The sequence below is a fragment of the Polypterus senegalus genome, chromosome 11, assembly GCF_016835505.1.
Source record: "Polypterus senegalus isolate Bchr_013 chromosome 11, ASM1683550v1, whole genome shotgun sequence".
In the NCBI taxonomy this organism is placed as follows: Eukaryota; Metazoa; Chordata; class Cladistia; order Polypteriformes; family Polypteridae; genus Polypterus; species Polypterus senegalus.
In genome coordinates, this window is record NC_053164.1 from 40,193,584 (window position 1) to 40,221,174 (window position 27,591).

Here is a 27,591-nt window from a genome sequence, read left to right on the forward strand (position 1 = left end):
TTGTGGTTAGATATTTGTGTAGGTTAGAGTGAACTTTGAATGCTCTTTAAATGAACAATAGACAAAAAAATAAAAGAATTGCACCCTTGTCCTGTTTTCCCGTTGCATTTTTTTTCAATGAAACTGAGGAAAGGACAGCACCTCTGCTATATCTCTGCAGTGTTGCCACCATAAAACTGGCTCTTGTGACCTTTCTGAAAAGAAGCGATTCTTCTGCTGACATCCATTGGGTGAAGCGTGCCATGCGTCTGCAGCATTCGGGTAATCACTCATTCCACAGGATGCCCTTTTGATTCGTTTTGCTTAAATAAAGCCTCTAGATGTCTCCCTCCATTCAAACTATGGTGCCGTTTGCCTTTGTGAATTCTGAATTCCTGTTGTGAGGGGGGCTGTCGATTTCATCCAGGGAACCCATTCTTGTGCAGTGCCTCCCTGTTAACATACAGCTCATGAACCATGCCCACACGTGCTTCTGAACCATGGTCATCACAGCTTCCTGAGCGGCTGCCTGTCTCAGCATTGTGGTTATTAACCGGGAGCTTCAATCTTGCGCAGAGGCTGGTTTATTGAGCGGCCCAAGTCCAGAGGGCAGACATCCGCTGCCTTTCACTCTGCAGAGTGCCGGCGAAATCCGCAGGACGACTGCCTATTTTGCAGGTGGGTTTCCATTTATTCCGTATTTTAAGATCTTAAAAACATAAAAGAATAACAATATAGGATAAAGAAAGCTGTTTAATTAAAATCGTTGTAGTGAGCTACAAGTTGATGAAAGATTTACACCTTGGACACGATGTGCTCTTTTCTCTTTGTTTCAAATGTAGCTTATTTTTAGAAGCCTTAATCCAGGGTCCCGATTTGAGATTTGGTGGTCAGTTTTCCTACAGAGGAAACTTTAATTTACTTCTGAAAGGCATGTCTGAAAGATTTTTCAGCTCCTCAACCCCGTAAACAGCCATGAATGGATATTTTAAAGGCTGCCCTTGATACAAAAGCCCACTATTGCTCTATTAGGAGATTTGTCACGATTTAGACCTTACAAAGCAAATCGTTTGACACAAGCAGCTCTTGCACATTTTCATTCTGCTGACCGGTTACGTGCATTTTAAAATTAACTTCACTCACAGATACTTCCTATAACTTGCTTTGCCATTTCTTATGTTTAACAATCCACTTTAATTAATAATCACTTGCTCTGAGACTTCCGTAATTTGTCGTTCATATTAAGCAGTTAGTTATAGACTATTTTTAACATTGTTTTACAGATAATTCTTATGAAACTCCTAAATGAAGTTTTAAATGTGGCATACCAGTTAGGGCTGTGGGCTTTAAACCTTGAGGCCGATGGTTCAAATCCTGCTGCTGACACTGTGTCACCACGAGCAAGTCACATCTCACATGCTGTAAGTCGCCTTGGATAAAGGTGTCAGCCTAATAAGAAGCAAAGTGCTTCTCGAAATTTAACGGATGATCAAGTTCAAGGTTTTATAGACATAAACAGTAATGACTACTTACTGGTAATGCTGTAGATTATTTTCCTTGTTATTTTTACTAATCATAACCAGTAGCTTTATGTTCCATCTTTGATTTCTGTATCTGTAAAGTCTGCCCACTCAAACTCACTTATTTGTCCTTAACAGTGGCAAAGGTTGGATGTCTAAGTTTCATCTTTTCGAGTGATCTTCTTCCTCGGCTTCCCCTCAGTATCCATTCTCAGGTCAGTTGACGTTTTTTTCTTATCAAATCCATCAGCACAGCTAGTTGCCATTATTCTTTGAAATTGTTACGTGTGTCATGTTCATTTTATGATTTTTTTTTTTTGCTTTTTGTTAGGCATAAATAAAAAATACATAGAAATAAATGTCATTAATATTTAACCAATCAAAAAACTGTATCAAACTAGACACAATTATATACAGATTCAAAATGAAGAAAAGCAAGGTCGTTTCTCAGAAGTCTATGTTCATATTATTAAACTTTCCAAGTTAACAAATACCCAACCAAAGTCTTCTTCCATTATTTTATTTGGACATAAAGGCTTCCAACATTCTAAGACATTTTTTCAAAGATAAGCAGATCAGGAAATTAGTCCTTAACTTTGTGTGGTTAAATAACAAAATGTCCGTAACCAATGAAGCCACAGTACCCATGACTGGAGTTTATATCCATGAATAGTAACCACGGTTGTCCACCAAGGCCAATAAATTTGGGGACTTGTACCCCTTTATATCATCATTCATTGTCACTTTTGGACAAGAGAGGTCCATAGCGCCAATCACGTATGGCAGAGTTTCAGTGCCAAAGTAAGCTAATACCAATTTATGGTTTCCACATCTGGCTGGGGACATTCAGGAGGTCTTCTTCAGCCAGAAGGTGGGTCCCTTTCAGTTTCCTAGGTGACAGCAATTGCAGTGGCACCACAGACTGGAATGACTGTGTCGAGGTGTGTGACATGGGTGAAGGTGAAAAGTCAAAGCTGACGACAGGTGATGATATCCTTGATGGGTTTCAGGGTGGTGCTGGAGACGACTTTGGAGTTCTTCACAAAGTCATAGTAATAAAGCTGGAGGATCTGGCATTGGCATAGCAGGTGGAGGGACTCAAGCCTTTGCATGTCAGAGTCCAGTGTGGTCCAGGTCTGTAGGCCATACAGCAGGATTGGTAGAATCCAGGTTTGATTTATTCTGGTCTTGGTGTTGATCTTAATGTTCTGCTTGTAAAAACCTCATACAAGAAGTAGCATGGCTGACTCTGTCTGGAAAACACCTGCCATAAGAACTCTAGTATGTGAAGTAAGTCCTGCTCCACTTTCTGACCCTTGATGATGATGTCACCTGAGTTGTTTCCAACCCCTAAACTCTTCAGCTTCATTTTTTACCAGGACATACCAAAACCTAGATGGGATGTCTCTGATTCAGATTGCTCAGGCCAGGTCTGTAGGTTTGCGGAAGATGTGTCCAGTAGGGTAATGTCATCCACATAATTAAGGTTGGTAAAGTGGTGTTCTGGTAAGGTGACACCAATGCGCTTAAGAATCCAGACCATGGCTCTGCAAAAGAGCACAGGAGTGCCTGAGCCCAGTCTGGCTACAGAGAGAGACAGCCATTAATCCTCACCTTGGCTGTGATTCCTTCATGGAGCTCTGTGATGTGGTTGAGGTGGAGTATCAGAACATCAATTTCTCATAGAGCTTTTCAGAGGACTTCATGGTCTACTGCAGCGTTTCTCAACCTTTAAGTATTTGCGACCCGAGTTTTCATAACAGTTTTAATCGCACCCCCCCTAACATATTTTGAAAGGAGCCCACTAATACCAATTTGTTCTTTTTTTAATTAATGATATATCATAGATGCATATTTTATTATACCAACTTAACTTTTATCGACATTTATCTAACTCTATATTTATTTTTCTAGTATCAGAATGTAGTTTAAGTTAATTTGTTATGGTTTCAATAGATGTATTTTTCATATTTTCGATTCTTTTTTTCACATCTTCGTGCCCCCCTTTTTGTTACTTCGCGCCCCCTAGGGGGGCCTGCCCTGCAGTTTGAGAACCACTGGTCTACTGAGTTGAAGGCCACCTTCAAACCCAATTAAGCAATGTGCAATGGACGATTAAACCTAAACAGGGCCTTTATTAGGGGGCCAAATAAACCGCCATTAAAGTTACAGTCCCAAAGAGTTGAGATGATATGCAAAATGCAAATACAAACAGAAAGCAGCGATTAGTAAATGATGGTAAATGATCTTTGACCTAAAGAAAATATCACATATGGTACAACTAAAGATTTGTGTTTGTTTTTTCATAAATAAACACTTACTTTGATTTTGATACTTGCAACATTTTCCAAAACATGTTTGGATATTAAAGAATTTACCACTTTGTAACACTTCATTAGCACATTAGAATATCGTAAACATTTAGACGAGAACAGGCCATTCAGCCCAATACAGCTCACCAGTCCTTTCGCTTAGTTTCAAAAGTCCCTAAAGTCCTCCTGTCTGTGACACTACTTGGTAGTTTATTCCAAGCGTTTATGGCTCTCTGTGTGAAGAAAAACTTCCTAATGTTTATGTGAAATTTACCCTTAACAAGTTTCCAACTGTGTCCCCGTGTTCTTGATGAACTCATTTTAAAATAGCAGTCTCAATCCACTGAATTAATTCCTAACACTTCAATGATGTCATCTTTTAATCTCCTTTTGCTTAATAAACGTTTAAGTACTGAAGATACCAATTTGTTTTAATTGATTTAAGTGTGATTTTGTCTCATTCTTTTTGCAAATGATGTGCAAACGTATGAGGCCTTCATTGTTCCATTATGTGTTTCAAAATGCACCACACTTTCTTGACTGGGGATCAGTCAGGACAGCAGGCAGGCCAGTCAAGCATCCAAATCCTCTTCCTATGCAGCCATGTCTTTGTAATACACGTAGAATGTGGCTTTGCATTGTCTTGCTGAAATTTTCATGGGTGTCCATGGAAGAGATGTCATCTTGAAGGCAGCATGTGCTGCTCTGTATGTACTTTTTGGTGCCTTCACAGAAGTGCAAGTTACCCTTGCCCAGGGCACTGACACACCCCCATACCACCACAGTTGCTAGGCTGTGCAGATGGTAACAGTCTGAATGGTCCTTTTCTTTTTTGATCTGGAGGACATGATGTGCATAGACCAATCACACTCTAGAGACAATTTAGAATCGCCAATGCACCTAACCTGCATGTCTTTGGACTGTGGGAGGAAACCCACGCAGACACGGGGAGAACATGCAAACTCCACGCAGGGAGGACCAGGGATCTTCCAAAAATGATATGAAAAATTGATTTATCCAACCAAAATGCATGTTTCCATTGTGTGATGGTTCAATTCTAGATGTCTCCAAGCCCCGAGAAGTCAACAGCACTTCTGGAAACGGTTAACATTGGACTTCCTTCATGAGCAGTGCAGCTATAACCGTGGCGGTAACTAGATATTGAATTATGTTTTTCTGAGCCCGTGTGCTGATGAATGACCTTGCTTGATGCAGTGCCATGTGAGGGATTGGAGATCGCTAGCAGTTATCTTAGGTTTATACTCTTGCCCTTTACATACTGAAATTTTGCCAGAATTCTTGAATATTTTAATTAGAGTATTCACTGTCGAGGGTAAATTATTCAAACCCTTCTGATCTTTCATTGAGAAACAACTTTTCAATGACTTTCTCATGCTTTTGAGGGACATCGTTGACCCTCAGCCCATCTTTGCTCCTAACAGACAAGGCCTTTCCTGGATTTGACTTTTATACCACAGTATGATTGTAATCACCCGTTGAACATCATCTGTTTCGACTCACATTTCTATTTTCTTTTTCAATTCTTTTAAGACTCTAAACTTCCCCATGGCAACTTTTTTGAAATGTGTTGCAGGTCCTCAAAGGCACGAATGGTTGTACATTTACAAAAAAATAAACTTGACCAGACTATAAACATGACATATCTTGTCTTTATACAATTTGTGATGGATTACAACTTAAAACAAATTTTGAAATCACTGCTTTCAGTTTTTATTTGCATTTTCCATAACGTTCTCAACTTTTTTTGAGTTGGTGTTGTAGAACATGGAGTGAATAAACGTAAAAGCCTTCAGTATGAGCTTTATATGCTCCATTGGGATTTTGGGGTTTTTAATTATTAAACTAGAGTGTACAACACTCCTTACGCTCGGTGATCTTACGTACCTACTTGTAATTTAACGGCCCTTGTGATTCGGGGGGATTTGAGGCACAGGACCACCAGAAATGTGAAAATCCGCAAATATGTTCAATAACGTATGCTAACACACAGAGAGACGGACAGCATGATTACAATATTACACAGTTCTGTATTTAGAAGACAGTAAAGTGCTCTTGAAAACAATTTTAGAGCCACAAGAAGCACTACGTTTTGGACCTATAATTATATTTTAAGTTTTTTGCACCAAATAAGATTTAAAAAGTTACGAGAATCACAAGACAGAATGATCACTGCACACGCAATTCATGTGTGTGAGTCTGGCTACTGAGACAAAGATGTGTGGCATCTTCCGGGCAAAATGCGTAGTTTTGCGATTCTTTAGTGAACTGTAACTTTTTACAAAATGTAATCAATTAATAATTCATTTGTATGTAGTAGGAAACAATGAAAATTATTAATATTACATATATTTCATGCATTTATGACATACTACACCTTTTCGAGTTTTCTTTACATTTTTCAGTCCTTCGTCACTTCTGCAAAGCTTACGAAATCATTTCTATTTAATTATTGATGATAAACATGCAAATAGGTGGATTTGTGGATCTTAAACCCTTGAATCACTGGTGCCCACTGAGAGTGTTTATTGCCGCACAAGAACTTGTTTTTAATTTAGTTTTAATTATATAGCGGCCAGGTGATCTTTATAATTCAAGTGAAGACTGTCTCAATTGGTAGTAAGACTTTATTGTGTATTCTCCATGTATAACAATGAAATGTTTACATCTTAATGGGGTGTAAGCAATCTATGAATACCTTTAGATTCCAGTTGGGCCCTGATAAAGAGGGCTTGGGAACAACATGGGTGACATCATCTGTAAGGGTTTAGAAAGAGGAGCAGGGCAGGTCTTAGAATTCGCATACCTGTGAAGTGTACAGAGTTCTGACAGCATGTTGCCTCGCTGCTTCTGCCAGAAAGCCCACTAGAAAGACTCTGGTGCTAGCAGAACATTAGGATGCACACCAAGACCAGAATATATCAAACCTGAGTTCTGCCAATCCTGCTCTATAGCTTGAAGACCTGGACTGCACTGGCCTCTAAGGGCTTGAGCCTTTCCACATGTGATGCCAACACCAAATAGTCCACCTTAACTGGCCTAACTTTGTTCTGAACTCAGAAAGCATCTCCTGTATTGTCCTAAAACCATTGAGGATATCATTGTCTGTTGCCAGCCATGTTGCCTTCCTGGACATACAGAAGAATGAAAGGTGCCCAGTCCCAGGCTGAAAAAGACCTCCAGGTTGCCACATTCTGAGTTGAATACAGCAACACGGTGACAGGACACCATCCAGCTCACTTAGACATCCGAACTCTGCTATCAACAGCAGCCATACACAATCGTCACTGCAGATATCCACTGTCCAGAAGTGACAATGAGTGACGTTAAGGGGTACACGTCTGCCTTGATGGACAACAAGCTTCAAGCTTCAGTCATGGATACTGTGGCTTCATTAATTTGGGACATGTTGTTATTTAACAACACAAAGCTACAGACTAATTACCTGCTGTGCCTGATTTGAAAAAATGTTTAGAATGTTGGAGGCCTTTGCGCTCATTTAAAAAAATAAAATAAAATGGAGGTTGGATAATTGTGAATCTGCAATGTTCAATAATGTGAACATTTTGAATTTGCTAAATAATATTTAACATGTTACATAATGCACATGATTATATTAATAAATCCTTTAAAAAGATGCATTGTTATCCAATTATTTTACTTCTGTGTCTGAAGTATCTTATTCTGTTTATCTCAAATTTCATTTAAGTCATTGAGTTAAAGATGCTAAGATTTGCATTGGCTGTGACGAGGATGGACAGGATTAGAAATGAGTACATTAGAGGGTCAGCTCAAGTTGGACGGTCTGGAGACAAAATCAGAGAGGCGAGATTGTGTTGGTTTGAACATGTGCAGAGGAGAGATGCTGAGTATATTGGGAGAAGGATGCTAAGGATAGAACTGCCAGGGAAGAGGAAAAGAGGAAGGCCTAAGTGAAGTTTTATGGATGTGGTGAGAGAGGACATGCAGGTGATGGGTGTAACAGAACAAGATGATATGGATAAAGATTATCTGCTGTGGTGACTCCTAACGGGAGCAGCAAGAAGAAGAAGAAGATATAAATGATCACCACCAACAAGTGATTGCTATTCACATCAAAAGTGTATTTCTGTCATTCAAGCATGTGCCTCAGTAGCTCTTTCCACACAGGGCTTTAGGGGGCTGTCCCAGCAGCAGTCATTAATCCCATCCAGGGTGTCACCCATTGCCTTTCACCCATGTATTACTTTATGGTTAAATCTTATCTGTTCCATTTTGGAGATGTCTAAATTACGGGTTTCTATCTGCTTTTTTTCCCTGAAATTGTTTGACTTTCACCATTTAGGATTAGGATCTTAGATGAGAAGCACTGGAGAATGTCTTTACAGAGTTTTATTCAAAGATGATGTTGCAGGTCATTTTGACCAGGACAGAGAAAGGTGCCCAGATCCAAAACAGAAACATTGTCTGCTTGGATCATTGAAGGTTGATGAGGGTGGTGTGTGGTCATTTGTTTTTGATGAGTAGGAGAATGGCTGATTAGATTGAATTGTACAGTATGTGGTGATCCACTCCTTTGGTTTAAAGATGTGTATTTAACTTTTGCATTTACATTTATTGACTTAGCAGATGCTTTTATCCAAAGAGACTTACAAAGAAAGTCAGCATAATCGAGTAACATGAGGCTGGGGGACTGTTTGAGAGCAGGTGTTACAGGACACAATTACAAAATTGACCATCACAAGTGAAGCTAATGGAGAAAAAATACAGAAACCTAACAGCTAATGTCAGTTAGATAGAAATTCACCAAACAAGAGTCTTCAGGTGCTTCTTAAACACTCTGAGGGAATCAGAAGTTCGAATGGTGGTGGGCAACTCCTTCCACCAACTAAGAGCTACACCAAGAAATGAGTCTGGATTGAGATTTGATACCACACAGAGGTGGCATCAGCAGGTCTGAGTGGTAGAGAAGGACCATAGAACCTCACAATTGTCTCCATAGATATTTAGGTGGAGATTCATGGACTACTCTATAGGCAAGCATCAGAAATTTGAAATGAAGTGGCATGTGCCTTCCTCCACTAGCTGAACTCCAGACATTTTATTGCATTTTCAATCATCTGCAGTAGCTTGGTGATTTCGGTACTTGTGCCACCAGAGAGTTGCAATAGCCCATATGTGATAAGATCAAAGCTTGGACCAGGAGTTGCCCTGCATTCCCTGTTAGATACACTCTGATATTTTACAGAGTGAATCTGCAAGACCAAGAGACTGTAGCAACATGGTTCCTTGAAGGACAGCTGGTCATGAATCACCAACCACAAGGTTGCGTACTGACTTGGCAATTGTTAGTAATAATGAACAAGTCTAAGCAGAGATGGGGTGCTGGACAGACAAACAAGCTGGGATAACAAGAAGGTCTGATTTTGCCGGGTTGAGCTGGAGATGGAGTTCCTTCATCCAGGCTGCAATATCAGTGAGACACGTACTTATTCTAGATTATACTTTGTGGTCCTTTGGAGATGATGACTGCATTTCATAAGAGTAGTACTGATAAAAGAAACCATGGTACTGGATGGTAGGGCCTTGTGAGGAGGTGTATAGGGAGAAGAGGAGATAGCTTAGCACTGATCTCTGGGGAACCCCCATGCTTGCCTTGTGCACCAACTACTTCGACTGGGTTTGTTCTCTTACTCCACTAAGTCACCACAGTTGGCTGATATATAATACATACAACACAGCATAGCTCTAATCATCAAAAACAATTGACACTTCTTTTCATTTGAACCAGACAGCCATGAATGACTATCAGTAGCTTAGGCAGAGAAATCAACCGTGAGTATGCATGCCATTGTACTAACAGTCTGACTTTAGAACTGAAGAAGTTTCTCGGTTGACACAGACATAATAAAAATGACTGATGTCCTAAGACTGATTTGGAAATGTGACCGTGAAGTAGAGGAGGAGGTTTCAGAGGCAGAGGACAATATACTTGAAGATGCAGATATTTCAATATCTCTTAGGTCAGTGGTACTCAACCTGTGAGACGGGCACCCCTAGGGGGGTGCGAAGTAACAAAAAGGGGGGGCGCGAAGATGTGAAAAAAAAGAAAACAAGAATCAAAAAATATGAAAAAAACATCTGTTGAAACCAAAACAAATTAACTTAAACTCCATTCTGATACTAGAGCAATAAATATAGAGTTAGATAAATGTTGATAAAAGTTAAGTAGGTATAATAAAATATGCATCTACATTTCAAAAAAATGTTAGGTGGGCGCGATTAAAACTGTTATGAAAACCCGGGTCGCAAATACTTAAAGGTTGAGAAACGCTGTCTTAGGTGAAGTGAATTCAGAGGATGAGTCTGTCATAAGCTGTCCTCCAACAGATGGAATAAAATGGAACACAGAAACTGTCAAAGGAAGTGGGACCATGGAAATTTATAAATGGCTGTATGGAATGGCTACCTTCACCACTGCCATACCAAGGCAGACTTTCAGCTCCTAATGTAATAAAAATGGTTCCAGGACCTAAGCATTTTTCTGTGACTCAATTCCATAATGTGAAGTCTGCCCGTTTTTGACTTTAAGTGTGAATCGTTTTGACACATACCATAAAGGTATCATAATATGAGGATTGGCATGCATGTCTTTGGGAAGTGTGTGGAGCAGCCAGAAAAAAAAAGTATGGAAGCACAGGAATAATGTGAAAGGCCGGGATCTAAACCCATCTACTCGCTCCATGGATCAAGTATGACAGAAAGTGTATGTCGCTCGCTAGAGAAAGTATTTCACATTACTTACACTGCAGGCTCACCCCATTGTGCCCCTAATTTTAAATCCTCTTCATTGCCATCGATTGAGCTGTCAGAGCCAGTATGCGCATCTGCTGACCGTGAAGGACATGACACCATAATTAAATTAAATTGATAAGCCATGCACCCATTGGGTTTGCCTTCTGCAACCTTTACTTTTTGTAAGTTGATTTTTTAAGGGATAAAGAAACTGTTTCTTATGCCACTTTTTTCAAGTAAATCTTCCTTAATAGCATTAATATTGTTGCCTTTTCTGTGGTGCCTTTCATTTCAAAGACAAGGTTGTGAATGGAGCCTGATTTAGCCCCTTGATCGGCCGCCCGCCTGCTGATACGCTCTCTCCACAGACTGTATTGAGTTGTCAGTTACTCCGGCACTTGGCTTCTAATTAGACAGAGAGATGATTCAAGGACTGTGGAATCAGATCTTATGTTTTCGATTGCACTGAATTGACATAATTTCCTTTTTTTCAGATTTTTTAATGGGGAAGCAATTTCCCTGACAAGGTACAATGTACTTTTTGGCATTTGTGAATTGTAGAGAGAGAACGTTTTGTCAATTAAAATCAAAAGCAAATTAAAAAAAAAGACAGTTAACTGTAATTGCTCTCTTGAGGATCATGGACGATGCTATCCTCGCGATTAAAGAATCAACAAGAGTGAGATTTGGGGGGGTGGATTTGAAGGGTGACTGCATCTATTACTTGAGGCAGACTGCTGCTATTTAATTAGACAAGGAAAAGTAAGCCCTAATCCATCAGGGGGTCTGTTGGAATTAGAATCAACGGGTCCTCGAACTTGCTGAAGAATGCCAGCTACCCCTGTTCCCCTCCTCCTCCTTCCTTTGAAAGAAAGTTCACACATTCTGGAATGAAAGTAGAAAAGGGCTTTAAATGACAGGAATCTGCATCGATTCTCGTAAACAGTAACTTGCTGGTGTAATATCTGAATAGTTGGTTAACAACAAAGCTAGTAACTAATCGCCATCCATCTATTTATTCTGTGGAACTTCCTTCTCCATTACAGGACCAAGAACATCATGCCAACATTGCCACCATGGCACTATATTAAATACAGTAATATGAATAGCTAAAATAAGATTATAAATCATTGTCTACAGTTATGGAGAAACCACAACGATTTAAACATATACATGTAATGTGGCCAGAAGGGGACATTCTTGCAGATCCTAACCCCAAAGAATGATAAGGACACCATAATGTAAGGAAAAGAAAGGGTTTATTATTACACTAGCTGTGCTACCCATTTAAGAATCCTACATAATTAGCATAGACTGCAGTATTAATGTTTGAAGTATACCATCTATTGCAATGTATTTTATAAAGCATGTAGTAATAAAATACATTGCATTTGTCATTCAAATAGATGGTGCATTACAAACAAATAAAGTGCTTTCCTACAAATGTACAATCTATTGGAATGACAAATGCAATGCATATGTCCCATTTGGTATGAGATTTGTAAAAGCAGTGATAATGATTGTGATGCACCATCTGTTGGGATGACAAATGCATGTGGTTCTTCTAACAGAGACAGTATTTGAAACAAAGGAAGGCAGAAGGGGAGAATTTGGAGATGAGAGGCAGGAAGTGACATCAGTTGTCCTCCGACAAAAATGCTAGGAAGAAAAGAAACTGCATTATCTAATGTGTCACATGAAACACATTCCTCATAACCTTTTTGGACAGAATCAAAATCCAAAACCAGGTAACATGCCCCAAGTTTACATGTCTGACTCTACATATACATACAGTATATGATATAATAAGAAAAAGACAAAAGAGATCATAAAAATTTGGCCCATTAAATGGTGAACCCCTTATAATTGATGATGAAACAACAAACACAAATTTAAAATAATTGTGAGGACATCTTCTCAGATTTTCAGTCCAAGTATGAAGTGAATCAAGATGGCAGATCTTCCAATTTTAACTTCTTCCAGTAGGAAGAGGTGAGTCTGCGTGGACGGATACCGGAAGTGACATTAGTGCTGGTATAGCCGTCAATCTCACGTTCTAAAGAAGGAGGAAGAAAAAAAGGCATTAGCATACAGCACCAACCCCTGGAGCAGTGGGGAATTACTAGAGCCTTTAAGCTGTCCCCTAAGCCCATGCGTGTGACAATATATACTGTACTGTATATACAGTATATATATACTAGCCATGTACGGCCAACTACGTTGTGCGTGTAAAAGTTGTCTGAGCAGGGCTTCCTATTTAAACGCAGCTGCCAATCGTGAACTGGGCCCTTCGTCGCACAGCATTATGACTTTTTATAAGGGAAACAAAATTACAAAAGAAAACCCTTGGATATTGATTCGATAGGAACGGCCTACACGGAATCACTGTCTGAATAGTAATTATGTGGCGGTGTAGGAGCATTTCTGCTTCTGTCCGTTCACAGTCCGTCTCGTTTTCACAATGCTGTTGTTTCCCCTCACGATCTCATCTCAACCTTTCGCCAATCTCGCAGGTTGCTTTCTGGCAATCCAAAGAGTAAGGCAATATACACGGAGCAATGGTTATAAAAGGAGGACACATAGGTATCCAGGCTCTTTAAAGCATAAATAGGGATCACTTCACTGACATGTGAGCAAGCCACGGTACAACTGTGAGACGCGCAGCACTCGCCGGCTACAATGTAACAATAATAATTTCCGGAACGTGCTGCTACGTTGTCATTCATTTTACCCACTGTCTTTCTTTCATTCATATGTTACGTAGGCACGTATCTTTTATCTTCGGCAATCTCATTCTCTAACCAGGCCTCAGGAGCTAACCAGCGTAACACTGTCCACCACCCTTTTCGTTATTCGGGCACATTGTTGACATCCTTGAGTAACAACAACGTACTAAACTGGAAGGTGGTCTACACATGCATGGAATTCGCGGACAAAGATCAAGATCTAAATTAAGATCTCTTTAGTTAATTTAAAGCACAACAATTTGTTTAGTTTGAATGTCTGTGTTTTGAGGTGTGACTGGCGTACTACAGTCTTCAGTAGTATAAGCCTGGAGGAGATTCTTAATGCAATGCCTATGTTTTAGCTGTCTCTCTACTGCCATCTAGTGCTTCTTCTTCTAATTCATTCGCGGACAAACAAAGATCAAGATCCAAATGAAGATTATATATAGAGATATATATACACAAGGTATACAAGAGGAAGTTGGCCAATAACATTATTACTTATTATTTGACTTATGTCTTTGTCAAAGGCGACTTATAATATTTAAGATATAGTCGGTTACATTTCTTTTGTTTTTCCACTTGGCACACATTCAAGTGAAGTAACTTGGTCATAGTCACACTGTGTCAGCAGCAAAATTTGAACCTACAATCTGAGGGTCTGAAGTCCTAGGTCCAGAGCCTTAACCATTACAACACACTTGAATAATGCAGTCCCAAGTATGCCTGCAAAATCAGAACAAGCAGGACCCCCAGTGCTGTGAAAAGATATTTTCCATCGATTTGTGTAAGCATTTTTCACAGTCAATCTGCTCAGATCTTCTTATCAGTTGTAACTGTGTACTTTATAAATAACATCTGAAATAACGAGGACCCCTACTTTTATTGCATCTTTCATTTGTTATTTCATAGTCTAATATGCAGTCTTCAGATGTGAACATTATATTGCATACTGAAAGATCGTAGTCTGGGTAAAGGAAAAATTATTACTCTAAATGTATCTAACGCATTTATCCAAATGATTTACAAAATCAGGATTGAGTTTGATTGTTTAGCTTCATGATTTACAATTAAAACACTGGTAGGTTTAGGAACATACAGTGAGCTTGAGGTAGCAGCTGAAGCAATAAGACTGCCCATAGGAATGAAAAATTAAAAGAGAGATCACCTTCATTTGTTTTCTCCTAGACAACAATGAGACCAGAAAAAAAAGAAAATGGAGTCATGTCCTTTTATCTCATGCTTCTGAGATTTTTCTGCCCGGTTTTCTTCAGTTTTAGCAGCGATCTCAGCAAGCCACACAATAGGCTCAGATTTTCCAAGTAATGTCTTGACATTTATTTTTTTTTTTGCATTGTGTGTTCAGTAATATATTGGGAATGTATGGACAGTTGTTTGTGTTAATAAAACACCTTGCTTCTGAATAATAGTATTAGTTGCTCAGATTTAAATTACTGTGCTCCAATTAGATCATACTCATTCTGGAAAAAAGGTCAGGCAGTGTGGTGTAGTGGTTAAGGCTTTGGACTTCAAACCCTGAGTTTCTGCATTCAAATCCCACTACTGACACCTGCGTGACCCTGAGCAAGGCACTTCATCTGTCTGTGCTCCAACTGGAAAAAACGAAAGAAATGCAACCAGTAGTATCTCAGATGGTGTAAGTCATCTTGAATAATGGTATCAGTCCAATAATAAGTAAAAAATATGAAGTCTTAAAACAAGAGTAGAACAAGAACTCACAAAGTATAGCATGCTTTTCAAACCATCTTCTCAATTTTGACTCCTTTTTGTCTAGAGCTATTTTAGGAGAAACATTTGTGACAAAGTTGATTCTTAAAGGAAACATAAATACAATTTTCTTTTAAGTCTCATGCGTCATCAAAGTTCAGCCTTTGAGAGGTACATTTTTCCTGTGGATGTTTAAAAGCCCAGAGCTGTCACCAGCACAGCACCCTGCCTGCACAGTTGGGTTAATCAGGATAAATATTTTGGTCGGTAATCAAACATAACTAGACCAGCACTAGCCAATATAAATGTAATTTAGCATTACTGTGATGTGATCACACAATTTATAGAAGCACATCTCACTAAGATAAATAAAACAGTGTGAGTTTCTTTGTTTGTGCTTGTCATTCTGGAAAGGATTTAAAAGCCAGTTCCCAGTGTGTGGTGCTCAATGAAACCTAAGAGTGAGGCCCAAGGCGCAGTAACAAGTGGGGGACACCACTGCAGTTGAATGAGAACATCTGTTTGTAACTAACGTTTGCTAAAATGTGTCTGAATAATCCACAAATGTTTGGGAGCAGCCTTCTATGACAGGTCAATTGAAAGTGGAAACTGTTGTCCAAAATTGTGGTCAAAAAACATTCCACAATAAACACCTTGCTCATTGGCTCAACATTGTAGTGTTAGTGTTAGGTTTTGGGGTTCTTTAATACATAACGGCATGGATGACTAGACATCAATGAAAGGTGCATTAGTATGGCTACAGTTCTTCAGGAAAATCTGAGGTCACCCATTTGAGAGGTGAAGCTAATGCCAGGCCTGATCCTGCAGCAAAAGAATCATCTGAAATATGAATGACAATTCAACTTTATTGTCATCTTACATTTACAATGAAATGTAGTTATTACATACCTCTTGGGGTCAGAGTGAAGGGTTAGCTATTGCGCAGTACCCCAGGATTAATTGCAGGTTAAGGGCCTTGCTCAAGGGCCCAGCGGAGTGGAATCCCCTCTGGTAGTAATGGCAACCTTCCAGATACCAGTGCAGATCCTTAGCCTCAGAGCTGCCACTCCGCCCTTAAGCTAGTCTACATCAGCAGGCATGAGGAAAGACATTTTTGAAATATGCTAATCAAAATCCACATCATGGTACCTCTGAGATGTTCTGGCAGAACCTGAAATAAGCATTTCATGCTTGTGGCCCACAAATATCCATGTTTACAGTTGATTGTTGTTTACGTTGCATGAAAATTTAAGTCAAGAAACCAAGATCATTTAAATTATAATCAATTTTAAAATAAAATACATATGAGAAATAGTGCATTATCTCATTAGACATAGCAGCACTTGAAGCTGTGCAGAGGAGAACAACGAAGTGCATCCAGGACTTAAGGACAGGTCCTATTCTGACAGATTTAAAGAATTAAACCTGTTTTATCTCGAGCAGAAAAGACTACGTGGGGACCTCATCCGGATGTTCAAAATTCTCTAAAGTAGATCCAGGAGAATTTTGTCAGGTTAATGGTGAACCACATACTCAAGGACAAAAGTGGAAATTAAGGAGAAATGCCTTTAAGACTGAAGCCAGGAAGCACTTCTTTGGACAAAGAGTTGTGAAAGTCAAGAACAAACTACTGAGACATGTAGTTGAAGCAGAAACCTTGACAGCCTTTAAGAAGAATCTGGATGAGATATTGGGACAGCTAAGCTGTTAGCTAAACAAATGAGTGACAAATGAACTAAATGGTCAACTCTCATTTCTCAAATTTCTCACATTCGTTTCTTCATTTGCAATTTGCAACTGGCCACCTAAATGTTTCCTGGACATCCAGCCTCACTTCTGGTACCATTCCTAGGTCTACACCTGGAAGTCAGTCCATTACTCTTGTCAGTTTATCATAATTTCCTCTTCCCCCTGTAGAGAGTGTACTGATTAGCTTGGAAAATCAGGCAAAGATTTTATTTTGGCAAGGACTAGGATAGAAAAATGATCTTTGAGGGACACAAAATAAGTAGTCGATAAAAACAGAAAAGGTCTGAGGCCAGAAATGACAAAAGATCAATAATCAAAACCAAAGACGTTTTTAAAAAATTCAAAGCAAAAACTATGCTAATTCTTCAAAGAACTCCAAAACAAGTCTTACTTAATCCAAAATCATGGACACTTGGAAAAGTAGCCATTAGATGATGGGTAAATTGTTGCCATGAAGAGAATCACATAGTTACCAACAATACTCAAATAGGCCACTACATTCAAGCAATGATAGATTGGTGTTAACAGGCCCAAAGTGTGCCAAGAAAACATTCCTCACACCATTACACCAGCACCGTCCTGGACTGTTGACTGGTTTGGTGCATGGATTCATACTGTTGGTGCCAAATTCTGACCCTACCATCTAAGTGCTTCAGCAGAAATTGAGATTCATCAGACCAGGCCATGTTTTTTCTAATTTTCAACTGTCCAGTTTTGTTGAGCCCATGGCGACTGTAGCCACAGCTTTCTGTTTTTGGCTGACAGGATGTGGAACCCGATGTGGTCTTGTGCTGTTGTTGCCCATTACCACCTCAAAGTTCGACATGTTGTGGATTCTGAGATGCTTTTCTGCTCACCACAGTTGGACCGAGTGGTTATGAGTTACCACTGCCTTTCTGTCTGCTCAAACCAGTCTAGCCATTCTCTTCTGACCCCTCTCATCAACAAGGTGTTTCTGTTCGCAGTACTGTCACTCACTGGATGTTTTTTGTTTTTCACACTATTCTGAATAAACTCTAAGAGTGTTACTTGTGAAAAGCCAAGGAGATAATGGCAGCACCAACCATGCCTTGGTCAGAATCACTGAGATCATATTTTTCCCCCATTCTGGTGTTTGATGTGAACATTAACTGGAGCTCCTGACCTGCATCTGCCTGACTTTATACACTGCATTGCTGTCACATGATTGGATGATTAGATAATTGCACGAATACACAGATGTCCAGGTGTTCCTGATCATTTGCCCCCTGGGTGTTTGTGTTGGTGTCCTCTGCAATGGCCAGCATCCCTACCACCGTTGGTTTCTGCTGTATGATGAGTGCCCACAACTACATACAGAAACATCAGTAGATATTAGCAAACAGCAATTCAGATGAATCCACAGCTCAAAATTTTAAAATATGGACAGAAAACAAGAATTCATTCAAATAAACGGGAATTACAAACCGCAGGTCAACACTAAACCGCGTGTTCACTCAAATGAGTCAGTGAAAAGAAAAATAGTAAAATGTGCTTTGGAAAGTATAAATGTTAAAAACAGATGAAATGTAGTATGAACTCAACACAGTCAATCATTTGAACCTTTATATCCATTTGTCTGCAGGATGGATCAAGATGGACTGGTGGACCGGGGAATGGGAACTGCCAGAAGGAGATATGAAGAAGATGAGGGTAAGTCAGCCTCCTGTCTTCTTGATAACAGTCATGTTCTGTTCTGTTTGTGGAATGGCAGCTGACTCTTTATACAGCATACAGCACTGATAAAGATACATAGTCAATGGTGTCTTAAACATTCGGCATAATAGACTCCATAGATGATACTGTTGGAAATCTTCTATTATGTGTAAGTATTTAGGGGGTGAAGTTTAATTAAGTTCAAGTCCTGAAACGACTTTCATTTCTGGATCCCTTTCTTCTAAAACAGGTTTGTGGTAATACAATTAATTTAATATATGATCCCCTCTTGATATTCAGCTATGAAGGATGGCTTCATCAATAAAACGAGTTTGTTTGTAAATGTGTGATCTGTCCTGTCCTTCAAAAGAAAAAATTTCACTTTGGAAAAAGTGTCCAACCGTAATCTTCTAAACAACTCAAATTTATTGTTAGTTAATATGTTCATTGAATCTATTAGTCTTAATTTAATTTAACTTCATTGTGTAAAGTTACTATCATTACATTTTTAAAAAACGATGAAGGTGATTTTTGTAAAACTATAATTGTGTCAAGAGGTGGTATAGCTGTGATTCATTCATTTTAAACAACTTATAAAATATGAAGTAGAATATGGCATGATGCTTAATGTTCTCATCCCACATTCCCTGTGTGTACTGATTGCGCAGAGCAGCAGTCATTTTAAATACCAGATGTAATTAGGAGATAGATAATAAAATACTAACTAGCCAAGGTCAAAATCGTCAAGTCTAGAATTCGTAGCACAGCCGAGGAGCAGGGCCAGCTCCAGGTATAGGTTGAGTAGGCATCGGCGTAGGGTATTGGCCTAGGGGTGGTATCCACAAGGGAGCACCAAAAGGTTTTTATATATTCGATCATGAGAACGCTGATCTCCAAGGGGAACCTCCCTCATCATCGATATCAAATGTGGCTATGAGGGAAGTTACTGATCTGCAAGGGGGGAAGTCAATTTCATATGCAACAAATCTCCAAGGGGGACAACCCCTCATTGATGTGACTGTCAGGTGACTCCCTTTGTCAATTTCATGTGGGATTATGAGGGTGATGATCTTTAAGGGGGATCACCCCTCCATGCTAGTTAAGTACACTTCAGATCTAAAACAGGGACTCCATTTTGGATGTTTCTTTTGGGGGTCTTACAACCATGTCTGCTGAGGAGCACATTGTACCCTTAAGCCTGCCCTACTAGGAGTGACTCAAACATTTCAAGTTGAGAATTACAGCGAGAATGTAAGGAACCCAAAATGAGGAACAAAGCTAAAGCCAAAGTGTTAGCCGTAAAACAACTAGAGAGTCTTTGAAATGCTCAAACAAGAAAGCACTAAGTATTGTGATCTGATGGTGTCTCAAACATACAATAGTGTGAGGGCTCCATAGCTGAACAGGGACTTCATTTTAGGTTGTAAAGACTCCCCACTCTGGATTGCTCATTTTAGCCTTAAAAAGCTGCATTCAATGTTTTAATGGAATAAGATGCATATAATAAAGGAGCTAGCAGTTCTCCTTCTAACTTGTTTCCATTTACGTCTGTGTGGATTCATTGTGAATTATTTGGTTTAACAAAACATTTGGAAGAAAACTGAAGAGAAAAAAGTGAAGGATGGAGAATTACTCACCCATCTTAGTCTTCAAAAGGAAAGGAAAAAGATCTACAACATAAAAATGACCTAACATGGCAGTGTTAATACACTAACAGGCCATAAAATTCAATACGATCTGCTATTGACAAGGGTTCTTTTCTAATTAAGCAACTGGGTTGTAACAAAACATGCAGCCACTGTGGCCCTCTAGGTTCGATGTTGCTCACCAATATTTAAAAATATAAAGTGTTAACAAAAAAATAGAAAAAATTAAGGAAATGCTCAAAATGCAAAAAAGGAGTAACAAAAAAGGCAATCCTAAGCAAAAAGTCCCAAATCGCTTTCAGGTAAATAGAATCCTTAAGACAGCGAAAGAAAGTCAAATCCGGAAAAAAAATAAATCAGCAGAAAAAACAGCAGTAACTTCCAAATGTCCTAACAAATGCGATGACTTACTAATATGAGCTTATTAAACTCTACCCTTAAATAATCAGAGAGAGCGCTCAGGAGGAGTGATGTCAGATGTGGCTCCGCCTCCTGGGCTCCACCCACAAGACACAAGAAATGGAGATGGAGTTAAAGGGACAATACACTGTTATGAACATAACAAAATACTTACAAATATGAAACATACTAATAATAATTAATAATAATAATAATTCAATCAAACATAAAATACACATAAATACAGTCCATTACATTACAGGTATTTGGTTGTTTCCACAAATTTGGTTGATGCACACTCTGTGTTGATGATTTGTGAGTCATCACACTGATAATGTCACTTGGCATGAATTTCAGAAGATGTCAACCAGCAACTAGTGAATGCACCCCAAATGACAGGTGCTCAAGACTGTGATGCTTATAACGAATGTATCAGATACAAAACACAATTCCTTGACCTCTAAAACTCTCACACCAAAGTTCCAATTATTTTTAGAGGTCAAACAGAAGCTAATAAACTCCAGGGGCCTCATGTATAAAAGGTGCGTACGCACAGAAATGTTGCATAAGAACTTTTCCACGTTCAAATCACGATGTATAAAACCTACACTTGGCGTAAAGTCACGCACTTTTCCACGGTACCTCATGCCCTGTCGTACTCAAGTTCTCCGCTCGGTTTTGCAGACTGGCGGCACCCAGCGTCAAAGCAATGCTACTGTTCCTGTGTGGTTACTCATTATTTTCATGACGCGGCTTTATAAATACACAGAAACTAACCGCATATTGTTTATTAGTGTAACGCATCTGATTGTAATTAACTTGTAACAATATAATGGTCCAGGGAACAGCCATAGTATTCCAAATACCATAACTGCTTTAGCGTTGTTACTCTCACTTCTCCTTCTTCTTCTTTCAACTCCTCCCGTTAGGAGTTGCCACAGCGGATCATCTTTTTCCATATTACTCTCACTGCAGCACTCGGAGTATTTATATCACTGTATCTGAGTGTGAATCACAGCAGCAGCTGATCGGAAAGAGAATTATCAGTATACGGCATTAAGCACACGCTGTCTCAGCCACGGCAAAACGTTTCAAAGCCTTTCCTGTACAGACCTCGCGGTTCAGAAACAGTTTAATCCCAAGAACTTTAAATGCACTCAATCAATTGCTCCTTGTAGAACTGTTTGTACTTATAAGTACAATCACCCCACTGTAAACTTGCACTACAGTTATAATATTGCACAACCTGAGCCATTTTTAAGGTGAAATGTAGCAAAATTTGTTTGTTAAATTCTACAGATAAAACTTTAACTTCATTTAAATAATCTATATTCTTCACTGGGAGAGTCGTGAAGGATAGAATAATTAAACATGTACTACGAAGATATTTCAATGTTCCTTAAACGTTTTGAAGAATCGGCTAAGCTTACAGATGGCTTAACTTCTATTACAGAGCTGATTGTGTGGCGATCGGTTACTTGGGGAAAGAAAAGCACTGACTGCAGTGACGGCTATGCCAATATATATTGAATATAAAACAGAAAGAGAAAATAACAACTCAGCTAAAAACGCAGCGACAGAAATGCTTGTGTCATGAGCACGAGGCGGCTATGCAGTGTCTGCAACGGACGTGGCCATCCACCGTGCATAAGCTACTTTACTGACATTGGCGGGGAAGGAGCCACCAATTCTTCCTCTGCCCAGTGCCACCACAAGCCTAGAGCCGCCCCCGAGTACTGCTGCAATAAATTATTTCATCGAAGTGAAACACATGTTTAATAACGTGCTTTAACTCCTATCATCATGAAAATGATATCACGTATAGATCTCAGTATTTTAGTTATTCAGAGAGCTGTAATATCACGAATGTAATGGACTCTGTGTCCAGTTGGAGGAAGAGAGCCGGCTTAAGAAGCAAGTAGTGATTCACACACATAGAGCACATAGAAGATCAAATACAAAACAAAGCATTTAACGTGCTACTTTAATTACGATGTGATTTGAGAAACTGGTTAATTAAACGATTTTAAGATGAAGTTTATGATGTTCTACTTTAATGACAAAATAAACTACGTGATTAAAGTGGAAATGTCGAGATTGAAGTGGACATTTCGTGCTTTTTCCCCACTGTGTGCCTTTTTTTCTCTGTACCCTAATAAACTTTCATATGACACTCAGACAGTGGGCTACAACTCGGCTGTTCACGGCGACTTTGATATGTGACTTGTTTTTTATTTCCGGCACTGTGCGATTTTGTGAACGTGAGCTTTCAAGTTTCTCCAACACGCTATGTCACTCGATCAACTTCCTTTTGTTGATTATCCCACGGTTTATTTGAACAAATAGTATGTTTTTCCTTTGCCTCCACTTGGTATTCGTTGAAATTCTTATATTTTCCCCCGTGCTTTTCCCATTGTCTTTTCACAGAAGGCTGCACTTAAGGGCGATTTATATTGATTTGCATATTCAAAGAGGCGTAATTCTGGGAGGATTTGGGGCGTTACAAAATGCGCGTGCACAAGCGTTAGTTTTCACGCTGATCGGGATTTATGTAGCGGAAGAACGTGGAAGTTGGAGTACGCACAGATTCCTGCATCTGGATTTTTCTGTGCGTAAGCACATTTCGGCTTTTGTGCTTACGCCATGTTATAGTGCGAGTTCTACGTACGGCGTTATTCATGAGGCCCCAGGTCATAACACTGAGTGTCACATCTCATTCTTATGGCTAAGTAAATTAATAACTGGATCGACCAGGAGAGGAAATATCCTTTAGGAATGGTACATTGACAACAAGTGGCCTGAGGGCAGAACAGACAGCAACAAAAGCAAAAACTAAAACGTAACGGTCCAAACTGTGACAAAAGATTTCTTTTCTTAACCACAGTACATTTTTTAAAGAAAATCAGCAGACTATGCAGGGGTGCATCTTAAATAGGTTTTTCACAATGATGTTAGACGCAAGAACTGTAAATAAAATGTCTTCAGAAAGTATTTAGACCCCTTAATGTTTTTCTAATTTTGTTTTGTTGCAGCCTTGTGCTAAAATCATATAAATTATTTTTTTCCATCATCAAGCAACACTCAAATCTGAGAATCACAAAGTAAAAACATGAGTATAGGAATTTTTGCAAATGTATTAGGAATATCTTATTGACATACTATAAATATGCAGACCCTTTTCTACAATACTTGAAATTTGGCTTAGATGCATCCCATTGTATTGATCATCATTCAGATGTTTCTTCACCTTGTCTGTAGTCCACCTGGGGTCAGTTGAATTGATTGGACATGACTAGGAAAGAAACACACCTGTCTATAGGAGGACCCTCAGATACATAAACACCAAGCCATGAGGCGAAAGAATTGCCTGCAAAGTTTAGAGACAAGATTGTGTCAAGGCACAGATCTGGGGAAGGCTACAAAAAATGTTCTGCACCATTGAAGGTTCCTAAGAGCACAGTGGCCTCCGTGATTCTTAAATGGAAAAGGTTTCCTGCATGGTCAAACTGACCAATTGAAGGAGAAGGACTTTGGTATGAGGAGTGACCAAGCTCCAGAGAACATGTGTTGAGATGGGAGAAAGTTTCAGAAGAACATCATCACTGCAAATCTCCAAAAGTCTGGGCTCTGTGGCAGGATCATCAGATGATACATCAAAGCCTGGTTGGAGTTTGCAAAAGGACTCCCAAGCTTCTTTGATGCATTGAAACCAAGACTATACTCTTTGTCCTCAATTCTAAGGGTCACATCTTGAAGAAACCAGGCACCACTCATCACCTGTACAACACTGCTCCAATAGTGAAGCATGGAGGGGGCAGCATCTTGCTGGTAGGTGGCTGAAAAACTAGTCAAGGCCGAGGGATAGCTGAACGGAAGAAAGAACAGAGATATCCTCAAGAATAACATGCTCCAGAATACTCTGGACCTCAAACTGGCCGAAGGTTCAATGATTCTAAACACAACCCAAAGACAGCAGTGGAGTGGATTAGGGTCAATACTGTGAATTTCCTTGGGATGTCCAGCCAAAACCTGCACTTGAACTCAATCGACCATCCTTGGAGAGACATGAAAATAGCAATCCACTCACTGTCTGCAACCAACCTGACAGACCTTGAGAGAAGGTGCAGAAAAGAATGGCAGGAAATCCCCAAATGATGGGGTGTGAAGCTTGTTACATCATACACATGACTCCAGGATGCCAAAGGGGCTTTAGCTAAGTACTGAGTGAAGGGTCTGAATCCCGGTGCCAGTGGGATATTTCAGTTATTTTTAATAATTTCTAAAATCCTGTTTTTACGTTGTCATTCTGGGTTATTGCGTTTTTTGTTGAGAGCAAAAGATAAATGAAATGATTTTAGTATAAGGCCACAACATAACGAAATGTGTAAAAAGTGAAAGGGTCAGAATACTTACTGATGGCACTTTAGCATGGCCGAAGCTGCAGAAAAAACCATCACAAAATGTTGTCTCAAAAATAAAAAAATTGAGGGTAATGTAATAATATGATAAAAAGTATGAAAAAGTCACATAATACTCTCAAACTGCTATAAACTCCGTTACACCGACTCATTGGTGAACTCTGAATCTGTTATTGCCGAGAAAGAGCAATCATACTGAAATTAACAGCAGTCTTCATTGAAGTTCACTCAAACAGACTCCTCCTGGTATTTTGTTTCTCGTTTGAGTGGAAGCTGTTTGTCCCACAACCGAAAGAAACAGGATGCCATTTCTTCAGCTCATACCAACTGAAAGTGTGTTCACTGCAGCCAGTGTACCCAGCTAGGCAGAAGAATTAGATGAGGGTGAGTTGACTGCCGCAGGGCCTGGCAGCCCTAGTTGGAAACATGGGATATCAAATCTTTCCACCACAGATCAATATGAATTGTTAATCAGAAATGACCTCTTCCATCACATGGTCCAACCAAGAAAATCAAAACCTGACACGAGGATTTAAAGCACAGACTTGGTGATGCCCCTGAGAGGACATTTAATGTGTTCCCAGCCCATCTGCTTTCCTGACACGTGCATGTAAAGTGAAACGAGTCATCTTGTTCAGTCAAACCTGATATATTCCTGATATTATCCATTCTTAATAATTTAGATATAAAGAAAATGTTACTGTGCATCAATCATAATGTTGCGGTGGTAGCACTGCTGCCTCACAGTAAGGATACTAGGGTTTGCATCCTGGCTGCTCCCTGCATGGAGTTTACATGTACTCTTCATGCCTTTGTGGGTTTCCTCCTGGTCTCCAGCTTCCTCCCATAATCCAAAGACATGAAGATTAGGTGGACTGGTGATGCTAAATTGTCCTGTGTGTGTGTTTGTGTGTGTGTGTGCTCACTCTGCAATGTACTGGTGTCCTATCCATGGTTTCTTCCTGCCTTGCTCCCTATGCTTGCTAAGATAGGCTCCAGCTTCCTGTTGGTCCTGCTCACAATAAGCAGCATTGAAAATGGATGGATTAATAACATTTTTACTCAACCCCTAGCAATTGGGCAAAGACAAGAGACCATCATTTACAAAACTACTTGTCCAAAGTAGTTAGATCAATATCAGCTACATTTCAAATGCATGAAACTAGAAGGTTCTAGTATTGTTAATACAGAATTGATTGATCCTGAGAACATCTTTAAGCTTCATCTCTTATTTTCTCAAACCTGCATGCCTAACCTCACATTCACCATCAGAGGCTCACCTGAGCTTAGCCAGACCCCTAATACTACCTGCTGACTTTAAGTGGAGCAGGCCCAAAAATAGGAAGTTGCCAAAACAACTAGAAATATATAAAAATATGACAAAAGCACCAAAAGAACAAAGATCATCACAAACCTTTGCCTTGTATTAAAAGGGAAAACTAAAAAATCTTTAAAAATCAATAATTTATTTCAAGTAAATATACAAATACAAAAACGGCTTAGCAGAGGAAAAGGAGGCACGGGGGTTGACTCAAAAAGAATCCTTAAAGAATACCCACCCAAAAATGATATTTTGTTTAAATGTTACTTACCCCATTTTCTTAACAGTTAATCTCATTTATTCAGGAAAAGGGTAGAAAGTTCATAATTCAGTGGTCCCGATAGGTGACCAACGCAGAATAACAGCAAACAATATCAAAATGTCCAAGAAAAAAATCTCATGTTAGCCATTTTACATAATCCACATGCAAAGTCATCCATTTGTTTGCTCTCAACTCACCAAACGTATTTTTACTAAAATATTTTTAAACAAACCACTGCTGGATAATAGTCTTGTGAGTTGTAAAGAAACGTGTGCACACACACACACACACACACACAATTGAGCGTCTGAATTGAAGAGCCACCTCTCCCCCTCATTCTTTGGTCAAAAGTCCTGTCTTCAGTCCAGAACCACAGAATTGTGGGAATACATTGTACTTATGGAAATAAAGTTTAACAATTATTTTAGTAAAAAAAATTCATAGAATTTTTGTATGTTTAAAGCATTGAACTGGATAACAGACATATTGATTATGCAACACGAGTAACATAATTTTTTTTTTCCCATGGACAGTTTTCATTTCATTTGCTGTTGTCCACAATTGGTGACCAATGGGTATCATTGTATGACAAACACTTTTCTCTCATTCTGCATGAAAATAGAAAATTGAAAAAATTTTCTCAGCCTTTACTATAAAGCACATTGGGTAAGTAACATTTAAATGTAATATCACTTTTCTGTGGATTATTCCATTAAGACAGAGCAAGAATAATCAGAAATCCAGAAAATTCACCAAAATTACATAATAATATTTACAAACTGCATACTTAATGAATGATCTCCAACTCCTGAGCCTTCTCAGTTCACTTGTATAGCCAGAGTGAGTACCCAGCAATTGTGATGTCATAGTGCCCGATCCCCCCGACCCCGGGGCGCCATTCTAAAGAGCAACAAATAGCAGAATATTTTTAAGACGTTGAACATAATTATTGAATTACACATGAAACCAATACTATAAATCATAAAGATGTGAAGTATAATTACTCAAAAGTAACAAGAACAACAATCAAGCTGATATGTAATTGCTGGAGTGTTGGTCTTTTGT

General features: G+C 39.2%; 1 protein-coding gene across 5 annotated transcripts in view; it reads left to right on the top strand.

Annotated features, from left to right (window-relative positions):
- The first annotated feature begins 599 nt into the window (after window positions 1-599).
- Window positions 600-27,591, top strand: part of slc4a5a (solute carrier family 4 member 5a) — a 154,902-nt gene continuing 127,910 nt past the window's right edge. For all 5 annotated transcript variants that reach the window (XM_039768436.1, XM_039768435.1, XM_039768438.1 and 2 more), the window contains exons 1-3: window positions 600-657; window positions 1,638-1,714; window positions 18,410-18,477. In XM_039768436.1, the coding sequence (XP_039624370.1) occupies window positions 18,411-18,477 (67 nt within the window). In that variant the 5' untranslated portion in view covers window positions 600-657; window positions 1,638-1,714; window position 18,410. The remainder of the gene's footprint in view (window positions 658-1,637; window positions 1,715-18,409; window positions 18,478-27,591) is intronic.